The sequence below is a fragment of the Staurois parvus genome, unplaced genomic scaffold (assembly GCF_062004578.1).
Source record: "Staurois parvus isolate SC_StPar_1 unplaced genomic scaffold, SC_StPar_1.0 ptg000818l, whole genome shotgun sequence".
In the NCBI taxonomy this organism is placed as follows: domain Eukaryota; kingdom Metazoa; phylum Chordata; class Amphibia; order Anura; family Ranidae; genus Staurois; species Staurois parvus.
Window position 1 is genome coordinate 8,054,157 of NW_028318614.1, and position 22,690 is coordinate 8,076,846.

The following is a 22,690-nucleotide window of genomic DNA, read 5'->3' on the forward strand; positions in this document are numbered from 1 at the left end:
ACCATATAATAAGAGGTCAAACCTAACAACACTTTCAATGGTATCCAATTAGGCAGGCTGTTGCACTACATAGTTGAAGGTAAATCTAAAGGAAATTGGACAGAAAATTGTATAGTGTATGGCCAGCCTAAGCAACCAGGCCCAATAATGTCTTTCCCCAACTTCAGGTGGGGCTCCAATATTGGTCCTCTATGAATAGGTCATCTCCCAGTCACCTCCAGTGCCTCTTCACTTTCAGGTGGCCGTTTAAATGCGTGGTATCCACTCTGCAACCAAAGCTCATTGGAAAAAGAATCTCCTCATGGTGCAATACTGTAAACCATCAATTTTATTAAACATTCTAAGTTGCACTCACATAAAAGAATAATCTCCAATCTTACAATTCAATTGCAAACAAGGGGGCTGTGGCTCCCGCATCATTTCTGGTTTATGGCACCTGGCTCTGCCCGACGCGTGTCGTCATGGTCACGTGACTTCCTCAGGGGCCAAAATATAGGTCATTAAAGCGTAGTTCCACCCAAAAGGGGAAGTTCTGCTTTAATGACTGCTCCCCATTAAGGATTGGCACCTTTGGGGGGTGGGGGGAAGCAGGTACCCAAATTTGACAGGAACCCGCTCCTATTTCCGGTCCGATCGGAAACAGAAGGTGTCCTCCCTCCCTGTAGTCTTTTGGGACACGTGACAGGTCCCAGAAGACTACAGGACCATTAATGAAGCGCAGCACTACTCACACATGCGCAGTGGGTACCCGGGTGTGAAGCCGCAAGCTATCACAGCCGGGTGCTCACACTGAAGATGGCGGCCTCCTGGAATACAGGACGGCCGGTGAAACGGGCTGCGGGGGACACACCACGGGACAGCGGACAGGTGAGAGGCTGTTTTTCTTTGAAGTCAGCAGCTACAGTTTTTGTAGGTGCTGACTTATTTTTTGACAGGTGAGTGGAACTCCGCTTTAAATATAACGGCAAAACTTTTTTTTAGCTTTGGATAGCGTGGAGAGAGATTAGAACCCCTGTCAGGTTTTTATTGCTGTCTGTGTCTCCTATTGGGGAGACTTGCCCTCTCACCCTCACTTGTCCTGATGACCATTACCACTGAAAACGTGAAAGAAAACCCCCTAATTTGGGGTTGTCACCAGACCAGGAATAGAGGGGAAATCTTTCACTGTGGACACTAGTTCTGATGACTACCATTGCCTCACTTTGGAGGGATTTCCTTTTACTTCCGGTTTTGGCAATGGCACAGGAAGTGGAGGAAAATCCCCCCCAATGGGACACAGATGGCAAAAAAAAAAACCTGAGGGGTTAAAAACCTTCCTTACTCTGGAATGAAAGAAAATGCCTTCAGTTCTAATGTGCTTTAAACCAATGCACCAGGCAGGTCTGAGTGGACCTCCTAACCCGAGTTTCCACCCATTTCTTTGACTGGATCTATGGAGAGAACTGCATGGATGGAGGGTGAAAGCAATGCTCACCAGCCCTCTAAATGTCATTGTTTGGGCTCAATATGACACATCAGCCGGAGTCTGCCCGGACACAGAGCTAACAATCAGATTGATCCGTGTGTGGGCACTACAAGAACCAGCCAGATGATGGATCACACAGGGCACACTCAGGTACAGCTGCCTGACACTGACCCCGCCCATCACTACAGTCTGTCAGCGGTATCCAGGAAGTGACGGAATACGCGTCCTTAGAGCAAGAAGATGGCGTCTAAAGGTGAGAATTCCCACAAAGCGATGTTTCTGGACATATTTCTGCCGGTGTGTCGGTGTGTGCCGGCGATCTCCAGCATGTAACCAGTGTGATCTGTGTCCTTTCTGCAGGGAGAAGACGCGGGGTTGTATCCTTTCTGCTGCCGTGATGGAGGGGGGCACCGCATCCTACAGGTTGGGGCTGAGGAACTACAAGTTCCAGCAGGCTGTGCTGATCGGTGGATCGCTGTGTAGGGAGATGACATTACAGAGGTGATGATAGAAGAGAGGGGGACATGTTGTAGCAGAAATGATCTAAGGACAAGTGCTCAGGTACAGGGAACATGAAGAGTGTCTGTGTGGGGGGAGTACACCTGTATACTACACACGTGTACATGACTACCGCTGGATACCGCGTACAGCCAATCATGTCTGTGGGGGGCTGTACACAGACGCAGCATTACGTCTGATTATATGCCGATGTCTCATACACGTGGCTGTCATTCATTTATTGATGACTACGCAGGATCCTGCAAAAAAAATGCATCTGATGGTCAGTGTTTCTGCCCAGGGCTGGGACAAGGGGTGGGCAGAAGGGGCTGATGCCCTGGGCACAATGGTGTACTGTAGGGATGGGGGCGCCTTCCCTCTGTTACAAGGCTGACAGGAGTAGTGACAGCGGCAGTGATTTTGACAAGCGAGTAACTGGCGGGCAGAGGATCCCCTAAGCTTGCACATCATGAACCAGAAGTGGGGGGTGCAGTTTGACATCTTTGCCCTGGGTGACCTTGTCCCCGGCACTGCTTCTGCCTAAAGGGTTACATAGTTAGTCTGGCTGAAAAAGGCAAAAGTCCATCCAGTTCAACCATAAAAAAAAAAATAAAAAAGTTATAATCCTATACCCACAGTTGATCCAGAGGAAGGAAAAAAACCCAGCAAATCATGATCCAATTTGCTCCTCTAGGGGAAAAAATTCCTTCCTGATTCCCTGAGAGGCAATCGAATATTCCCTGGATCAACTATACCTATAAAGTTCACCTTTACAGAAAAAAGGGAAATAACACCAGACACCCCCCCCCTCCAGTCCCCTCTGTACTTACCCCCAGGGATGATGCAACCACGTAACTAGTCCAGCTTCCAGGGATTTAAAATTCCCGCTCTTCTCCCTCTTCTCTGTGTAGTGATTCCAGGATGGATCAGAGCGATTCTGATTGGTTAGCATCAGTACAGATCATCTCTCTGATCCATCGCAGAAGCGCTGCACAACGAAGAGCAGGAATTTTAAATCCCTGGACACCTGGACTTGTTGCAGGGACACTGACAGCTCATTATCCACTGCAGACCTGTCAGTTTATCTACTTGCAGGATGTACGGGCAAACAGATATACTGACAGGAAGCTTCAATGAACTACCATGGTGCTCACAGTGCTATGGTAGTTCCTTGAGGACTACAAGCCAGCAGCTGCTAAGGCTGTTGGGACTTGTAGTTCATTCACAAAACTCTAAGGAAGAATGATGTGGCCCAGGGGCAGACTGACCATTTGGAAACTCGGGCACTGCCCGGGGTCAGTAGGGGGTCCCATGAGATGCTCCTGGTACCTTTTTCATAGGCTTTTTTGAGTTTGGGCAAGCACACAGGGGCCCCATGATCCCCTATTGCCCGGGGGCCCCATGAGTTGTCAGTCCTCCCCTGATGCGGCCACATGGTTGCGCTGTATTCAAAAAGTGACAGCTTGTACAGGGAACTTTTCCCCATACTGCTGTCACAGGGAGGGAGCGGGATCAGGCAGCATTGGGAAAATGTTATACTCACTATGAAACCTAAGGGGTTAATCCTCCACATTGTGTCAAAAGGCGGTTTGATCCTGACTTCTCTGATCCTCCCCTTCTACTGTCCCCAAGCCAACTGCTGATAGAACAGAGCCTTGGGGGCAAGCTGCACAGGCTCAGTTTGGTGTTACATAGTTAGTCTGGCTGAAAAAAGACAAAAGTCCATCCAGTATTGTTAGAGTTTTTAGAGGTTTTTTTTTTTTCTTGGGTGAGAGCATGTGATCAGCACAGGGCCAATCAGCACTGTCCAGACAAAGGGGCTATGCAGTCTCATAGGACAATCAGAAGAGAATGAAAACTCCTCCTACAAGCTCTAACCAGTGCTCAGCTGGACACTGATAGAAGTCACAAGTCTGCTATATACTGCTGATGAGAAAAGGTATTTAGCAGTTTATATTTACTATAATAATTGCATTTCCATGTTCTGTGTACTGTGGGAGACCAGATATAGTGAATGCAGGGTAGTGTAAAACTTGAAAGGCCCAGATCACAGTATTATCTTTCAATCTGGTTGCTGTGCGTTTTTGGAAGTAGTGTATGTACTACTCTTGGTGCAGTCCATCGCAGTTTCAGCCTATTGAAATGAATAGGCTGAAATCGCACTGCATCTGGATTGCATGTGAATCGCACAGCACGTTCCTGCGTGACTCATGGTGTGAACTGGCCCTAATATTTTGTTTTTTTAACATTCGATTCTGGAATGATTTCACTTTACTGAAGAAAACCACTTTCACTGTTAGAAATTTGTTAGTTTGAGAAGTTTTCTATCCTGCTTCTTTAAATTTTATCATCACTGTGGTTGAAATCGAACACCGATTTGGCCCCCCTAGCAGTTAGAAAATTCAATGACTGTTCCTAAAATGAACATTTTGAACAGAATTCCTCTAGGTCAGGGGTAGGCAACCTTAAAGAGGTGGAGATCTACCTGAACAACATGGGGGAAGTCAGAGATCACCAAGCATAGTGTTGCACAGTGTTGCCTCCTTCTGATTTAAACCTCTAATTGCCATACTACCATGTCGTAGTCGTGTGCATTGCACAGGAATCATGGGTTTAACTCAGGAGGTGAGGAGGCAACATATTGCCTCCTCACCACCTTTCAAACACACTTGGATCGCTTTTCAGAGGAGCAGCAGTGCTTGCTGCACTTGTGAATGAGTCTTTTAGTTGCATTCAGCAGCGGCACACTTTGGGCTTGTTCACACATACAGTTGAGGGATGGTAAAACCCAGTTGGTATCACTCAGCATGGGACAGGAGCCGGCAGTACAGAGGAGGCATCGGCTTATGCGGCTCTTGCTCCCTACTACAGCTCCAGCTTTACAAGTAGTCCCTCTGCACTTGGGATGGTGGGTCAGTGAAAGAAATTAAATAATCAAATTAATAATTCGGCACTTATATTGATGCAAGCTTGCAAAATATTTGGTTTTCATGATTAATCATAATTATTATTAATATGTTTGAATGGACGCCTTAAGCCAATAATATTATTTTATTCTTCAGTAAAGTAAGCTGAGATATAAGTTATAGCTCAGACCGAAAGATATGAGCTAGTTAAGCTGAGACCAGCTAAACCAGCTGAAGACTATATTAAGGCATAGCTGGTTAGAAGTCTCTAGTAATATCAAAGGTATTAGGAGTGACTCATTATAGACATATTACTACTTAATGTATTTTTAATAGTATCTGTGTGTATTTAGTATAATTTATAATATTGATACATATATAGATTAGTGATTATACATTGATATGTTGTAAAGATACGTTCTTAAGTTATATTATAATTTAAATATGATAGTTGAGGTTACATCATCAACATATGTACCTGTCCATCAAATCTCCATATATATAGCATCCCCTGCCTTCTATGAAATGGCTTTGCCAAGCAGTAATGACTTCCATACAAGGTATTAAGAATCTCAAGCTATGACGCTTATTTGCTTCATAAAAGGTCCATAAGGGACAGTGCGCGCACGCACGCACGCGCACACACACGTGCATGCTGTAAGACAAGATCGTCACTTCCGTCTTCTTTCCAAAGTCTCGAGAAGGACAAGGAGAACATGGAAGGTGCACATGGTCAGACAGCCATGACAATAATGGTGACTTTTCTTTAAACTTCTGCTTGATATTTCTACAGTAGTTTTATCTACATGGAACTGTTCATGATACGCTTTACATTGTTATTTTAAGCCATTGTGTGATAGAATAAAATCACACTTTATTTTTTACTTCAACGGCTCTTTCATTCATAATTGCCTTAAGACACTAAAAGAAGTATTATATGTGTCTAAAATCCAACAGTCAGCAAACCCAGACCGCGATCTACCAGTCACTTGGCCAAAATCTACTGGTAGCTCGCGATGTACAGGTTGCTGACCCCCGCTCTAGTGTATGGCCCGCTTTAGATGCATTGTAATGATAATCATACTCCGAGTGATCTGCTGTCACATGATGAAGGATCCACTAATCGTCTATAGAACGTATAGGATGACATCATATCTGCATCCTATATTTGAACAGATCTACAGAACAGGATTTCTATATTTGTGTTGAGTATCAGACCCGGCTGGCTATGGCTTCCATGCAGGATTGTAGGTGGAATACACACAATGTAACATTTCCAGCATCTGGTATATTGTAGGAGCTGCAGCAGCTGATGTGATCAATCTTATACACTCCCCATTGTAATGAGATTTCCTTTACAAGATTAGCTGTCCTCCACTCCTCTCGAAGTCCTCTTCTTCCTCAATGGATGGTACTGTGCCTCCTACTTCTTGATTGAAGCCCTCATATTTATATATAAAGGTAAGTAGCCGTCACATTTCCTTTATTGCAGTGGTGCCTATTGAATTATGCCGAAATAATGTTTGCTTTATTGTGTAATCAGTTTTATAAATGGACAAATCAAACTGAAATGAATAAAAAGTTTTTACTTGGATTTTTTTTTGTTTTCACCGAGATACTTTTTTGAACAACAGAAAAAAAACCTTCAGTAAAGCATATAATTTCCAAATAAAAATGAGCCAATCAGAGTCCCTCTTTGCAGCGGAGTCCCCATCAGAGGCCTCCCGTACATTGGCGTCCCCCCTCTTACATTGGAGTCCCATTGGAGTCCCCCCTCTTACATCGGAGTCCCCACCCGAATCCCCCCTCTTACATCGGAGTCCCCACCCGAGTCCCCCCTCTTACATCAGAGTCCCCCATCCGAGTTCTGTAGCTTACATTTTCTGATGGGGGTGATTCAATAAGGCATTTGTGTCACTTATCTGGATGTGTGGATGTAGTTGGACACCATACTGACATATAAATGAATTTGTCACAAATTGTGCTATTTGTCACCACAATGTGAGACAGTTTTTGAATGAGTATCTACAACACTCTATGGATTTCACAGATTATGTGTCCCTATGGCATTGTAAGGGTTCACACTTAAAATGTTACTAAACCCACAACAGTAAAATCAGTCTGTATATGCAGTAAAGCAGGGCAGCACAGTGGTTAAATGGTTAGCACTTCCGCCTTGCAGTACTAGGGTCGTTGGTTTGAATCCCAACCGCGACACCACCTGTCTGGAGTTTGCATGTTCTTCCTGTGCCTGTGTTTGTTTCCTCCAGGTACTCCAGTTTCCTCCCACACTCCAAAGACATGCTAGTAGGTTAATTGGTTCCTGTCTAAATTGTCCCTAGTATGTGTATGTATGAATGGGAGTTAGGGAACTTAAATTGTACGCCCCTTGAGGGTTAGGGACTGATGTGAATGTAGAATATATATGAAAAGCACTGCGTAAATTGATGGTGCTATATAAGTACCTGTAATAAATGAATAAATAAAGCATGCTTGTTATACTCACTGTGGAACCTAAGGGGTTAATCCTCTGCATTGTGTCAAAAGGCTGTTTGATCCTGTCTTCTCTGATCATCCCCTTCTTCTGTCCAAACTCATCTGCTGATAGTACAGAGCCTGAGGAGTCACTCTGTACATGCTCAGTTTGGTGTGTATTGCTTGAGAGTTTTTTTTTCTTTTAATTTGGGAGAGTGCATGTCATCAGCACAGGGTCAATCAGCACTGTCCAGACAGAGGGTCAGGGGTTATGCAGCCTCATAGCACAATCAGGGGAGAATGAAAACTCCTCCTACAAGCTTTAACCAGTGCTCCACTGGACATTGATAAAAGTCATAAAACTGCTATATGCTGCTGATGAGAAAATGTATTTAACAGTTTACATTTACTAAAATAATTGCATTTCCATGTTGTGTATACTGTGGGAGACCAGATATAGTGAATGCAGGGTCCTGGGTTTAGTAACACTTTAAAGACCCCCATATCAAGAAAGTTGACCACAGCTTCTATGGACATGATCTTCCAGCACATGGATTCATTTTAAAGGGATATATACCTATTAGATGGGTTTAAACTGCTCATTCCTGGGGACCTCCAGTTACATTTAGTGATGGATAGGATGGAGAAGGGTCTTTTGTCACATAATACTAGACAGCCGTGAAATGAACACTTCTGGTAATTAAACTGTTTTCAGCTTTTTGGCATATTTGTTGGTCGTAGATTGCAGCAGTGAGCCTAGCATTTTCAGGAGAGGTCAGCAGTAGGTGTTTCTGCCAGTACAGATCTCCTGTGGGGGATGCAGAAATCGGTCATGTAGACTACCATTGCTGACCTTTCCAGGATATTATTTGCCTGGCTGTCATACTGGCTCCAGTGCTTTCAGAGTCACTAACCTGGAACATGTATAAAGAATCATTTGACAGTAATTTATAGCATTCTTCTACCTAAGTGTAGCTAAAGTTAAAAACACACAAATCCACACAAGGGACACAACTTACAGTCAGTATGAAGTGTCCCTTATGCTGATTCCTCTTTTTGAGTTGAAATCTTTTTTTTAAGTAGTATTAAACCTAAAAGCAAAATGTTATTATATTGCAGCTTACCATGTCTTGGATGTGATGTCTGCATTAGTTTTCTTTTTTAGGTTTTCTTTCTTCAGTTTTCTTCTTTTGAAAAAAAGAACAGACTTACTGTCTGGATCACCAGAACAAGATCTCCAGTAGAATGTATCAGTTACAGGGATGAAACAAACCATTTAACACTCACAGAGGTGTTTACAATGATCAGCTTTTATTTATTTATGTAAAACCTTAAAAACTGTTTGCTATAACTGCTTAAAAAAAGTTAGCTGGAGTTCAGATTCAGTTTCGTAGTGTATTTAAATCTGCTAGTACATCTAATACTCCCCAGAGCACAGGGGGCACATTTGGGCAGCGACACTGTCTGTCTGGGAGAATGGGGGGGGTGCCCCATTCTCCCAGATAGACAGTGCCGCTGCCCAAATGTGCCCCCTGTGCTCCTTCATCCAGAGTGGGGCACTCTAATACAGGAGGTGTGTTACTGGCCAGATCACTAGGTGAAAACAGAGGAGAAAAAATAAATACAGTTGGAAGAAAAAGTATGTGAACCTCTTAGGGTTAAGTGGGGTTTTGCATGAATTGGGCATAAAATGTGCTCTGAACGTCATCTAAGTCACAACAATAGAAGATCACAGTCTGCAGAACATAATACTACACAAACATTAGATGTTGCCATGGTTTAATTGCACATAACATGTAAACATTCACAGTGCAGGGAGGAAAAAGTATGTGAATCTTTGGACTTAATAACTGGTTGACCCTCCTTTGGCAGCAATAACCTCAACCAAACATTTCCTGTAGTTGCAGATCAGACCTGCACAACGATCTGGAGTCATTTTGGACCACTCCTCTTCACAAAACTGTTTCAGTGTAGCAATATTTTTGGGATGTCTGGTGTGAATCGCTCTCTTAAGGTCATGCCACAGCATTTCAATCGGGTTGAGGTCAGGACTCTGACTGGGCCACTCCAGAAGGCGGCCATTGTTTTGTTGAATTACTTGTATGCTTTGGGTCATTGTCCTGTCGCATCACCCATCCTCTGCGGAGTTTCAGTTGGCGGACAGATGGTCGTACGTTTTCTTGCAAAATGTCTTGATAAACTCTGGAATTCATTTTCCCATCAATGACAACAATCCATCCAGGCCCTGAGGCAGCAAAGCAGCCCCAAACCATGATGCTCCCTCCACCATGTTTTACAGTGGGGATGAGGTTTTGATGTTGGTGTGCTGTGCCTTTTTTTCTTCACACATAGTGTTGTGTGTTCTTCCCAAACAACTCAATCTTGGTTTCATCTGTCCACAGTATATTTTGCCAGTAGTGCTGTGGAACATCCAGGTGCTCTTTTGCAAACTTCAAACGTGCTGCAATATTCTTTTTGGACAGCAATGGCTTCCTCCGTGGTGTCCTCCCATGTACTCCATTCTTGTTTAATGTTTTCCTTATTGTAGATGTGTCAACAAAAATGTTAGCATGTGCCAGAGATTTCTGTAGGTCTTTAGCTGACACTCTGGGATTCTTCTTTACCTCATGCAGCATTCTGCGCTGTGCTCTTGCAGTCAGTTTTACAGGACAACCACACCTAGGGAGAGTAGCAACAGTGCTAAACTTTCTCCATTTGTAGACAGTCCGTCTTACCGTGGACACATGAACATCAAGGCTTTTGGAGATACTTTTGTAACCCTTTCCAGCTTCATGCAAGTCAACAATTCTTGATCGTAGGTCTTCTGAGAGCTCTTTTCTGCGAGGCATGGTTCACATCAGACAGTGCTTCTTGAAACCAGTAAACCCAAAACAGGTGTGTGTTTTTTAAGGGCAGGACAGCTGTCAGCAACACATCCAATATCATCACACTGATTGGAGTCAAGGTTGGCTCACTCCTGGCTCCAATTAGCTCTGGGAGAAGTCATTAAGCTAGGGCCTCACATACTTTTTCCTCCCTGTACTGTGAATGTTTACATGTTATGTGCAATTAAACCTTGGCAACATCTAATGTTTGTGTAGTATTATGTTCAGCAGACTGTGTTCTTCTATTGTTGTGACTTAGATGACGTTCAGAGCACATTTTATGCCCAATTCATGCAAAACTCCACGTAATCCCAAGGGGTTCACATACTTTTTCTTGCAACTGTATAGTGTAGCCACAACATCTCATGAGTAGTAAGCTGCAATATATTACATTCTGGTTTTGGGTTTAATATCGCTTTATTTGTAGCTACTAACATTTTCAAGGGCCTAGCAGTGGCGTCCCTCATACACTGTATCTCTCATAATGGGTGTACTTTGTTTTATGGTGGAAAGATTTTCCAGTTTGACGCCTGCATATAGGGCACGGCTGTGCTCTCTCAGTATCTACAGATGAAAAGCAGGCAAGGGTCCAAACTCCTTGCAATGTATATTTGGCCTGCAATGTCAGTGGAGTTCCATTTTAATATTTTGATACATAAATGTGATTTGTTGTTTTTAATCTTTATTCTTGCCATTTACTGAAATTCAAAACAACAGACTGTAAAGTAATTCAGAGGTTACAACCAGATATCAAATACATTACATGTTGATGGAGTTGACGTTTTTTTTCCCCAGGACTCATTTTACCGTACCCCACCTCTAACCTCATACTGGAAGTGGTGATTCTTTTTCTCTATCTTGGAATTGAAGTTACGAGATTGTTCCTTGGTGAGTAGCCGAACCATTGGCAGTGTGTAAACACTTTATTACTGTTCCTGTATGAATGGCAAAGTGGTAGCTGCTTCTTTCTGCAGTGCAGTTTATAAACGGAGCTGCAAACATCACCCTCAAAGCCAACAGAGCTCCCGTTATTGCTGTCATGGCTTAAATGTTCATTACATTGTTGCACTTTAGGCTCATTTTTTTAAAACTCGTTATACATTATGATTAAAAAAAATCACGTTTTTGTATTTACTGTAAATTAAAGTGGAATTTGAGCCTAACTCTAACTATGATTAACCAGTTGACCCCCCGGGCCAGTTCTGACATTTCTCTTATAATTTTAGAATTGCTAAGAACCCCCCAAACATTATATATTTTTTAAAGCCGAAGCCCTAGAGAATAAAAAAGGTGGGCGTTGCAATTTTTTATGTCACGCAATATTTGCACAGCTGGCTTTCAAACACAAGTTTTATGGAAAAAAATACACTTTTGTGTTTTCATTAAAATTCATTATATTATACTCAATAAAATTGCACACTCCCATGGAATGGGAACAATCTATGGTACATTAAATTTTCCATAGGTGATGCTTTAAAATCCTATACAGGTTACCAGTTCAGAGTTACACAGGAGGTCTGCTGTGAGAATTATTGCTCTCGCTTTGATGTTTATGGCAATACCTCATATGTGTGGTGCGATTACCATTTACATGTTGCATGTGAGCATGGGGGGGGATTTAATGTACTTTATTGCTATCACAATGGTTGAAGGGAATTGCCACCTGAAAAACACACACAGACACACACATATATATATATATATATATATATATATATATATATATATATATAAATATATAAAACTCTATGTATATGTGTGTGTTTTCCAGGTGGCAATCCCCTTCAACCCTTGTGATAGCAATAAAGGATTATATATATATATACTTGGATGGAAGTGGTTATACCAGGATGATGATTGCAGCTACAACCATAATACTGCTACTTTTCCTGCGTAAAAAAAAAAATAAAAAAAAGTGTATACTTACCTAGCTTTACAGTAGTCTGCTCTCCCATATGGAAGAAAATATATTTGAAATATATTTTTTAAATATTCTTCCCAAATACATTGACATGTATTTGAAATGCTACATTTTTGGCCATATTCAATACATTTCAATAAATATATATATATATCATGCTGAAATGCATTTTTATTACAAATTATACAATGCTGACAGAAATATATATATATATCTATCTCATGTTGATATGCATTTTTATTACAAAATATATGAAAAATATTTTTAAAAATACATTTCAAATATACTGTATGTCTTTAAAAATACAAATCCTACATTTTTTGGAGTGTATTTACAAATATATGTAAACATATATGTTAAAGTGACTTTCTTATATGTTAAAAAAATATCAGGAGAATATATTTAAAAATATATATATTTAAAAAAATAGATATTTTTCAGTTTTTTTTAACATATAAAGGTGTGTGTGTGTGCGTGTGTGCGTGTGTGTGTGTTGAAATACTACAATTTTGGCCTATATATATAGGCCAAAATTGTAGTATTTCAATAAATTTGGGAAGAATATTTTTAAAATATATTTCAAATATGTTTTTCTTTCATGTGGGCTGGTCCAGTCACATGGTCCCCTGTGTCAGTGAATGACAGCTGCAGGGGAGAGGAGGGAGCACTTGACAACAGCTGGGAATTCTGGGAGCTGTGATGTCACTCATAGGCTCCCATGGCCCAGTTGTTGTCAGTGCTCCCTCCTCTCCCCTGCACCTGCTGCTCACTTACACAGAGGATCACTTGTCTGGACCAGAGCAGAGGAAAAATAGGTAAGTATCCAGATCTTTTTCAAAGATTAGGCAGGATAGATAGCAGGAGGGGGGAGGGAACATTTTTAGGCATAGTTACTGTTAGGCTGAAATTCTACTTTAGTAAACGTGCATATCCGTTCTTTTTCTTTATTATTCTATTTAGCAATGTTTTTAGTTGTGGGGTGAAGTTTGTAAGAGTTGAGACTCACCCAACAATGCAAACAAAAGGATGGTGGTCCAACAGTTGTTTGCAGAAAGGCCGCAGGCAATGAGGAGTCGTATGTTTGGTTTATACAGTCAGAGGGCTTTTTCCTTTTAGTTCCCATTTGACACCGGAGACTCAGTCTCCAGACCATTAATTTTACTAACATTCATTCTATAAGATTATATGTGCATTCGTGTATTTAATGGATGTCATTTCCCTTTAAAAGCCTCTCATGTGTAGACATCCAAAAGCCGTAATACTGCTGCTGAGAGCCACCATCTTGCATGAGATGTCAGCAGACTCAGAGCCATCACTCAGATATTCCCTTTTCTTCTTCCCTGGCAGGTATACATAAGTCTATGTAGGGAGGTGTAGAGGAGCTGGGCCAGCATGGAAAGTAACTCCTAGGAGAAGAAAAGGGCTATGATGTGCAGGTAGGGAGGGGGCTATGCTAGGGAAGTTGTCAAATTTGACAACTGGAGTTGTAAAATTTTCTAGCAAGTTCAAAAGCACATTGAAAGTGAATACAAAACCATTTACAAAAATTCTAAATACTGCAAGTAAGCATGTAAAGTACTTAATTTTCTACGATTTGACGATAATTTTTTAATCTGATGACAAGGTTTCCTTCAATTGGGATTTGTACAAAAGTATACCATCCAACAGCAAATAATATCTGTGCTATTTTCTGGAACACTGGAACTAGTACATTGCACCATTTTCTGGAATATACAGGACACCGAAACTAGTACATTGCACCATTTTCTGGTATATACAGGACACTAGAACTAGTACATTGCACCATTTTCTGGTATATACAGGACACTAGAACTAGTACATTGCACCATTTTCTGGTATATACAGGACACTAGAACTAGTACATTGCACCATTTTCTGGTATATACAGGACACTAGAACTAGTACATTGCACCATTTTCTGGAATATACAGGACACTAGAACTAGTACATTGCACCATTTTCTGGAATATACAGAACACCGGAACTAGTACATTGCACCATTTTCTGGAATATACAGAACACCGGAACTAGTACATTGCACCATTTTCTGGAATATACAGAACACCGGAACTAGTACATTGCACCATTTTCTGGAATATACAGAACACCGGAACTAGTACATTGCACCATTTTCTGGAATATACAGAACACCGGAACTAGTACATTGCACCATTATCTGGTATATACAGGACACTAGAACTAGTACATTGCACCATTATCTGGTATATACAGGACACTAGAACTAGTACATTGCACCAGACTGCATTACTATATTATGGCCTGGTGGGAAACAATGCTAAACACTGCTTGTAGGATTTTATATTATAATGTATCCTGGTTGATTCCTGTGCATTCGATGTTGGACATGAAAGGTCACCAGGGAAGCTGCAGAATAAAGACGTATAAATAATGAATTCTCTCACATGTGAGCATTCATTAAAGTGTAATTACATGGCTGAAAACTGTGACCTGGATGCGTCCTACAAGATCTCATTGTGAAACATCCCCAGGACATTAGTACCTGCAGAGCTGTGTAGGCCATTATTATGAATTCATTGTACTTTCACAAAGAGCAGCCTACACCGAGGACAGTGAGAGTACAAGGTCAGTCTATAGTCTTGACCTTTTTAGAAATATATTTGTGAATATGATCATCCTAAAGATATTGTCCACCTTTTGGAATAAGAGAATACTTGCCTCTACATTGAGAAATGAAACTGCATTTGTCTCTTAGATTGTAAGCTCCCAGGATCAGGCCCTCTTAACCCTCTTGTATTGAACTGTATTGTTGCTGTATTGTCTCCCGTTATATTGTAAAGTGCTGAGCAAACTGTTGGCGCTATATAAATCCTGTATAATAATAATTATGTTTCTGGAATGGGAGCACTGCAGCTGTGATCAGTGGATGGTGAGTCCAATGCATAGGCTCCTGTAGACCCCTCCACTAGCCCCATACAGAGCTACGGCTCTACCATTACGGGGCTGGGGGAAGATTCAATGGACTAGAGGTGTGGTGTTCCTTTTAGGATCTATGAGTCCCTCTGCCCCGATGGCAGATGAGACTTGTAGTCTTTTATTCACAGGGATCTGTGAAAGAAAGACTACGATGCCACTAGGCAGGTGGAGCCACAAACAGATGTGCTCATTTCAAATATCAGCAGATCCCTGCAGGGAATGTATAACAATTTGACACTTCCGTGCCATATATGTTTAAATGTCATTAAATATAAGAAAGAAGCAGCCAGCACAGTATTGCAGGTATCAATACATAAAGCTTATAAAACAAAAAAAGGTACGGCACTACAAATACAAAACTACAACTAGACAAAAAATAAATAGATGACAATTATAATGTCCAATGATGTGCAGTATTTTTTTGAGGTGCTGGTGATGGTGGATCCCCAAGGTGTTTTTTTTTTTTAATTATTTGAACTTTTATTTGTCACGAGAGACTTATTTAATTATTTTTTTTTTCTGCACATCATTGGACATTATACTTTATAATTTTCATTTATTATTTATTTTTTGTCTAGTTGTAGTTTTGTATTTGTAGCGCCGTACCTTTTTTTTTGTTTTATAAGATGCATCCTCCCTCCTCACTGGTCTACCGTTACACAGGCTATCCCCCCTTTAGTCTATTATGAATGCTGCTGCTAGACTCATACACCTTACCAACCGATCAGCGACTGCTGCCCCTCTCTGCCAATCCCTCCACTGGCTTCCAATAACCCAACGTATAAAATTCAAAATACTAACCACAGCTTACAAAGCCATCCACAACACTGCCCCTAGCTACATCACCAACCTCATCCACAGATACTGCCCAAATTGCCCACTCCGCTCCTCCCATGATATCCTCCTCTCTAGCTCCCTCATCACCTCCTCCCACGCTCACCTCCAAGACTTCTCCAGAGCCTCTCCCATCCTCTGGAACTCCCTACCACAGCATGTCCGGTCAGCCCCCACCCTGTTTGCCTTTAGGCGATCTTTGAAAACTCACTTCTTCAGGGAAGCCTACCCCACCTCCACCTAAGAGCTGTACTTGAATCACCTCCACCAGATCATCCCCCGCAGCTATCACCTTTTATATCACCTCCCCCTTCCTTTAGATTGTAAGCTCCACGAACAAGGCCCTCTTATTCCTTCTGTACTGAAATGTATTGTAATTGTATTGTCTCCCTTATATTGTAAAGCGCTGCGCAAACTGTTGGCACTATATAAATCCTGTATAATATAATAATAATGTATGAATGTGAGTTAGGGACCTTAGATTGTATGCCCCTTGAGGGTTAGGGACTGATGTGAATGTACAATATATATGTAAAGCACTGTGTAAACTGTTGGTGCTATATAAATCCTGTATAATAATAATAATGTAGGTTAGGGACCCTTGAGGGTTAGGGACTGATCTGAATGTACAATATATAGGTAAAGCGCTCCGTAAATTGATGGCGCTATAAGTACCTGAAATAAATAGAAGTATATAATTCCCATGCTATATGCATGTACTATTTAAAATAAAAAGAAAAAAAATTGTCTTTTAGCAGGAAATCTGCATACATGACAGGGGCACTTCAAATGGTGTTCTTTTCCTTTTTTTTTTTCAAATATTAACCATTAGCCGCCCGGCCAATGGCCGTTTGGCGGCTTCAGAGGTGTCTCTCCACTCCGGGTGCACGCCATTTGGCGTGTTCCCGCACATGCGCCGTTTGCGCTAATGCAGAGCGGCGCAGCAGTGCGATCTGTCACGGGCCGTGCACCTCGGACACGGCCGATGACAGATCCGAGTACCGGCTCCCGTTGCTGGTACCATGTGACCTGCTGTGACCAATCACAGCAGTTCACATGACAGTTGTATACAGTGGATGGCTTCATTCATGATGCCATCCATTGTATACTAGTGCCTAGCTGTGAAAGGTCACAGCTAATCACATGCACATGTCATGTGATTAGCTGTGACCAAATCACAGCTAAGCACAAAAAAAAAAAAAAAAAAATGCTGAATGAATCGATTTCATTCAGGTAAATGTTTGCTTATAGCAAAGTAATTCTTTGCTATAAGCAAATTGTGTAAAAAAAAAAAAAAATACTGATCACTTCCCCAAAGTAGTACAATGTTACTATGGTAACATTGTACTACTTTGGTCATAGTATGAAAAAAAATCTTTAAAAAAATAAAAAAAATTTAATAAAAAATTAAATATAATAAAAAATAAAAATATATATATATATTTTTTTTTTTCATACTGTCACCAGTCAGTGTCCCTGTTCACTGCCATGCCAGTTATATGATGACGCTGTACTGCACTGGTGACAGTATGTAAAAAAAAAAATAGTGAAAATTATTTTTTTAATTTTTTCATTTTCTGAAAAATTATGACAAAAAAATACAACTTCAAAAAACTCGCCATGCCTCTTATGAAGTACGTCGGACTGTCTACTCTGCAAAAAGGGGTCATTTGGGAGATATCTGTACTGTTCTGACATTCTTGGACCTCAAGAAATTAGATTGGCTGTCAGTACTTCAGGACTGATCAATTTTCAGATCTATACCATAGTTTGTGAACTCTATAACTTTCCTAAAAACTAAAAAATACATCCTAATTTGGGTTATTTTCACCAAAGACATGTAGCAGAATACATCTTGGCCTAAATTTATGAAGAACAATTATTTATTTGTAAACTTTTATAACAGAAACAAAGAAAAATGTGGGTTTTTTTCAAAATTTTTGGTCTTTTTTTGTTAATTTAGCAAAAAATAAAAACCCCAGCGGTGATTAAATACCACCAAAATAAAGCTCTAGTTGTGTGAAGAAAATGATAAAATTTTAGTTTGGGTACAATGTTGTATGACCGCGCAATTGTCATTCAAAGTGTGAGAGCGCTGAAACCTGAAAAATGGCCTGGGCAGGAAGGTGTAAAATTGCACGGTATTGAAACGGTTAAAGCAGATGATCATTAATTTCTATTAATTATTTTGTTTGTCAGGATGTCGTGGGAACCAGTGTGAGCGGAAGCTCCCCCTTGTGGTCAGTGTGGGTCTAACCATTCCAGCAGGATTGCTTGCACTGTATTTCCTGTTTCTTCAGACTTATGCGCTGCGCCTGGAGACTGTGCTGAGCTGTATTCTTCTTCTCTTCTATGCTCTAGAAGCCATTCTAAGTTGTGCTGCACTCATAACATTCTGCAGGTAACATAATGCAATCTCACTTGGATGTGTCAGCATTGTTCAAAGGAACTGAATTCCTTCGTTTTTTTTTTTTTTTCTTATGTCAGTTTTATGACATTACCAGGGGCGGACTGACCATTTGGAAACTCCGGCACTGCTCAAGGGCCCAGGGTAAGTAGGGGGCCCCATGAGATGCTCCTGCTACCTTTTTCATAGGCTTTTTTGAGTTTGGGCAAGGACACAGGGCCCCCATGATCCCCTATTGCCCAGGGGTCCCATGAGTTGTCAGTCTGCCCCTGGACATTACACTGATGAATAAAACTTATGGCAAAAGAAAAGTGAACTATTTCCAGGTGCACCGATCATTGTACAATATTGTACCAGTCAGGGGCGGACTGACAACTCATGGGGCCCCGGGCAATAGGGGATTATGGGGCCCCTGTGTCCTTGCCCAAACTCAAAAAAGCCTATGAAAAAGGTACCAGGGGCATCTCATGGGACCCCCTACTGACCCCGGGCAGTGCCCGAGTTTCCAAATAGTCAGTCCTCCCCTGAATGGCTGTGACTATGTTTGCTCCAGTTCTGTATACGCAGGTTATCAGAGTGATATGAGATGAATGTGATATTATGTATCCATTATACAAAAAAGATTTTGGTAACACAAACTCAAAAAAGCCTATGAAAAAGGTACCAGGGGCATCTCATGGGGCCCCCTACTGACCCCGGGCCCTCGGGCAGTGCCTGAGTTTCCAAATGGTCAGTCCGCCCCTGGTACCAGTCCAGATATAATGAAATTGAATCACTTAGCATCATGTCCAAGCAAAAATGCAAGGGGTTTATTTCATTTTTTAAGGGCTGGGCATGCATTATACAGCTAGCTGTGTATCCAGAATTAGTGGTTTTGAGACTACTTACAGTAGAAAACATAGAGCCATTTATCCAATTTTACTGTAACCTTTTGCAGCTAATTAGGTTAATTGGCAACAGGTCATTCTCATGACTGGATATAAAGAGTGTCACAAAAGTTAAGATGGACAGAGGTTCACCAATCTGTGAAAAGCTGCTAAAAACATACTATTTCAATGTAAAAGGAAACAAGACTTTTGGCTTTTATATCTGCCTGGAGTTCAGCTTTAACTACCTCCCGTCCAGCTCATGTATATAAATGGCCGGATGGTGGCACTGCAGGGTCGGGTGGTCGTTTATAAACGGCCTCCCCGCCCCCTGCTTGTGCGCGCTCCCTGGGAGCACTCAGCACTACAATCCAATGCCCGCTGTGTCCTCCAGACACAGTGGAACACCGATTGTCGGACGGGACCTCTCTGTGAGGTCCCGATCATGTGATCACTGATTGGCCAATCAGTGATCACATGCAGAGTAGTAAGCAAGATGTCACTTCTTGACATCATTACTTACTACGTGTGAAATCTGTGAATGATCACAGAGGTCACATGGTACAGGGCTATTCACAACAGCCCTGTACCATGTGACAAGCTGTGACCAATCACAGCTCACACAGTAGTTCTCAATGGCTGCAAGAATGCAGCCAGAGAGAAGGAGAAATTATTGCGTTTACTGCCTTTATGGGTGTAAAAGCAATCAGTGTAAAAAAAAAAAAAATCTTCATCACCCCCCACAAGTAGTACAGTGTCACCATGGTGACACCGTACTGCTAGGGTGACAGTATGTAAAAAAAAAAAACCATAAATAATCTAAAAATGTAAAAAAAAATATATAATTTTTGGTTATAAACTAATTTGGGTTATTTTTTTTTTTTTACTAAAAAGCTAGCTGAATAAATCTTGACCAAGATTTATGATGAAATATTATTTGCAAAATTTTATAAGAAAAACACTTTTTTTCAACATTTTTGGACTTTTTCATTTACATAGCAAAAAAAATAAAAATCCCAGTGGTGAAAAAATACCACCAAAATAAAGCTTTATCTGTCTCAAAAAAATGCTAAAAAATTCATATGGGTACAGTGTTGCATGACCGCACAACTGTCATTCAAAGTGTGATAGCACTGAAAGCTGAAAATTGGCCTGGACAGGAAGGGGTGAAAGTGTCCGGACTGGAAGTGGTTAATTAAAAAGAATAAACTATATAAAGTTTTGACTGGTGTTTCCAATTTTCTGTCCACATAAAATAAGATTTTTGTTTTTCCTTTCTATATAGGGAACCATCCTACTGAGTATTACAAGACCTACACCAGGATGACTCTTCTGGACTCCTGAATGTCCCATCTCTGTTTGCTGTGCAAATCACCGAAGCCACGTGCTTCCATCTAGGCCGCCATTCAGTGTTAAGTGTTTCCTCACTACTGGAAAAGACTTTAGCTTGATGTAGTCACTGAATGAAGCCTTTCTCTTTATTGGGGAGGGGGTTGTTGTGTGTTTGATTATTCCATTGTGAGATTTGACAGAAATAAAACTGTAATTTTTTTTTTTAGAAATGTGGATTTTCCTAGTAATTAATATCAAGCAAAATGCATCTTTTCAAACACACATGGAAAATAATTCTGTTTTAAAGAACAGTTGTTGCTTCACTAAGACAAGATTGTCTTCAAAAGAGATCTCATGCATCCTTCAATTACACTGCATATTCCATGTGAATGAAACTTTCTCAATGTATCATAGTCAGAGACAAGAAAATAGATCACAAGGCACAGCAGTGACTGGGGCTGGCAGGTAGATCATGGCCAGGGGCGGACTGACAATTCATGGAGCCCCGGGCAATAGGAGATCATGGGGCCCCTGTGTCCTTGCCCAAACTCAAAAAAGCCTTTGAAAAAGGTACCAGGGGTATCTCATGGGGCCCCCTACTGACCCCGAGCCCCCGGGCAGTGCCCAAGTTTCCAAATGGTCAGTCCGCCCCTGATCATGGCACACAGTGGGGGGCCCATGGTTCTGACACTCCTGGAAGTGTGCTAATGAGAGATTCAGACGGCTTTGCTCTTCAGCAGAGCAGAGACTCAACGATTCAACTATGAAGTCTCTTCTTTTGCAGGGTTTTTTTTGTTCAAATTTTTAATTTTAATGACAGTCCCCCTTCAGCACAGACCGATATAAAAAATAAATAGCCCATTAACCTCCCTAGCGGTCTGATTTGGTCAGTATTTCTGTGCTCAAAGCGGTACATTGTTTTCAATGGAAATATGTTTTTTTTATTGTAGGCCTGTAATTCTTAGGAATAACTCACTGAAATCTGTCTGAACAAGAGTCTAGTAAACATCCCGGGTATGATAACATTTGAAACACAAAATCATAAATTATAATATAATAAATAATCATAAAAAATAATATAATAAAAATAAATGTAATTCAATAATGTAATCAAACCAAAAACACTGAAATTTGAAATAGAGCGCCAAGTTCGCACATCGCTGAGCAAAGTAGCAAAATCGTTTTCAGTGTCTGATGACGAATTTCCCCACGAATCATTATCACTCAATTCTGCAAGTGGTTCTGATTTACTATCGCTGTTCTCTAGCTGGTCTAAAACCACTTTTGACCTAAAGGGACGCTTTTTGGATGCCATGGACGTTTCTCAGTTTCCAGGCAGAAAGAATAGGAAAAATGCAGGCAGGGCACAGGACAAAGCACTCGGGACAAAATGTATGTGAAATGGTTTGATACTGTAATGTTTTACTATGTGATTTTAGTGTATTGAGTGAATGTCAAATGTTTACATTTTTGAATTTCCCGCCGGTTCCGTCCCCCGTACGTCCTGACGTCTCAGGAAACGGAATCCGGAAGACAGATGCCGGCATTGGCCGGAGGACATTGCCGGGGATGCTGCAGGAGGGACATCGTGGGAACGCAGGACCAGGTAAGTGCTCGATGGATCCCAGAGCAACGCTGGAGTGTAATCCTGAGTGTAGCTCGGGGTCACCGCTTCTGGTACTGAATGTTAACCCCGAGCTACACTCGGGAATACCGCCAGGGGGGTTCATAGAAAAAAATAACAAACCCAACATTTTTTTGCAGCAATATTCACCATTTTCCCCATAGTATTTTTTTCCACCGCCAAATGTCCTCAGCCTGATGGCCATTCAACCAACTTCCTCTGAGCCCAGATCCTCTTGGACCCACCCCAGCTTGTGAGTTGACGGTGAAAGGAGAAGCAACACAATGATGAGCTCATATCTCTGTCAATCTCCCTTTTCCTCCTATCAGTAGGCTTCTTGTCAGCACATGAACTGATTGGCTTTTTGTGCTGCTGCTTCTTCTCACACTGTACAAGGACTGTAAATAAATTTTGTTTTTTTATTTGTTTTTATTTTCACATTTAATGAGAACAGAAAACAGGAGAAGCAGAGAGGGTGAATCTTCTTAACAGAGGCAAAGA

General features: G+C 41.3%; 1 protein-coding gene across 1 annotated transcript; it reads left to right on the forward strand.

Annotated features, from left to right (window-relative positions):
• Nucleotides 1-1,590: 1,590 nt before the first annotated feature.
• TMEM216 (transmembrane protein 216) lies at nucleotides 1,591-20,789 on the forward strand. The gene is made up of 6 exons (XM_089655016.1): nucleotides 1,591-1,718; nucleotides 1,826-1,842; nucleotides 6,237-6,330; nucleotides 11,025-11,117; nucleotides 18,160-18,361; nucleotides 20,519-20,789. The coding sequence occupies exons 1-6, from the start codon at nucleotides 1,706-1,708 to the stop codon at nucleotides 20,532-20,534; spliced, it is 435 nt and encodes a 144-aa protein (XP_089511142.1). The 5' UTR covers nucleotides 1,591-1,705; the 3' UTR covers nucleotides 20,535-20,789.
• The last annotated feature ends 1,901 nt before the right edge of the window (nucleotides 20,790-22,690 follow it).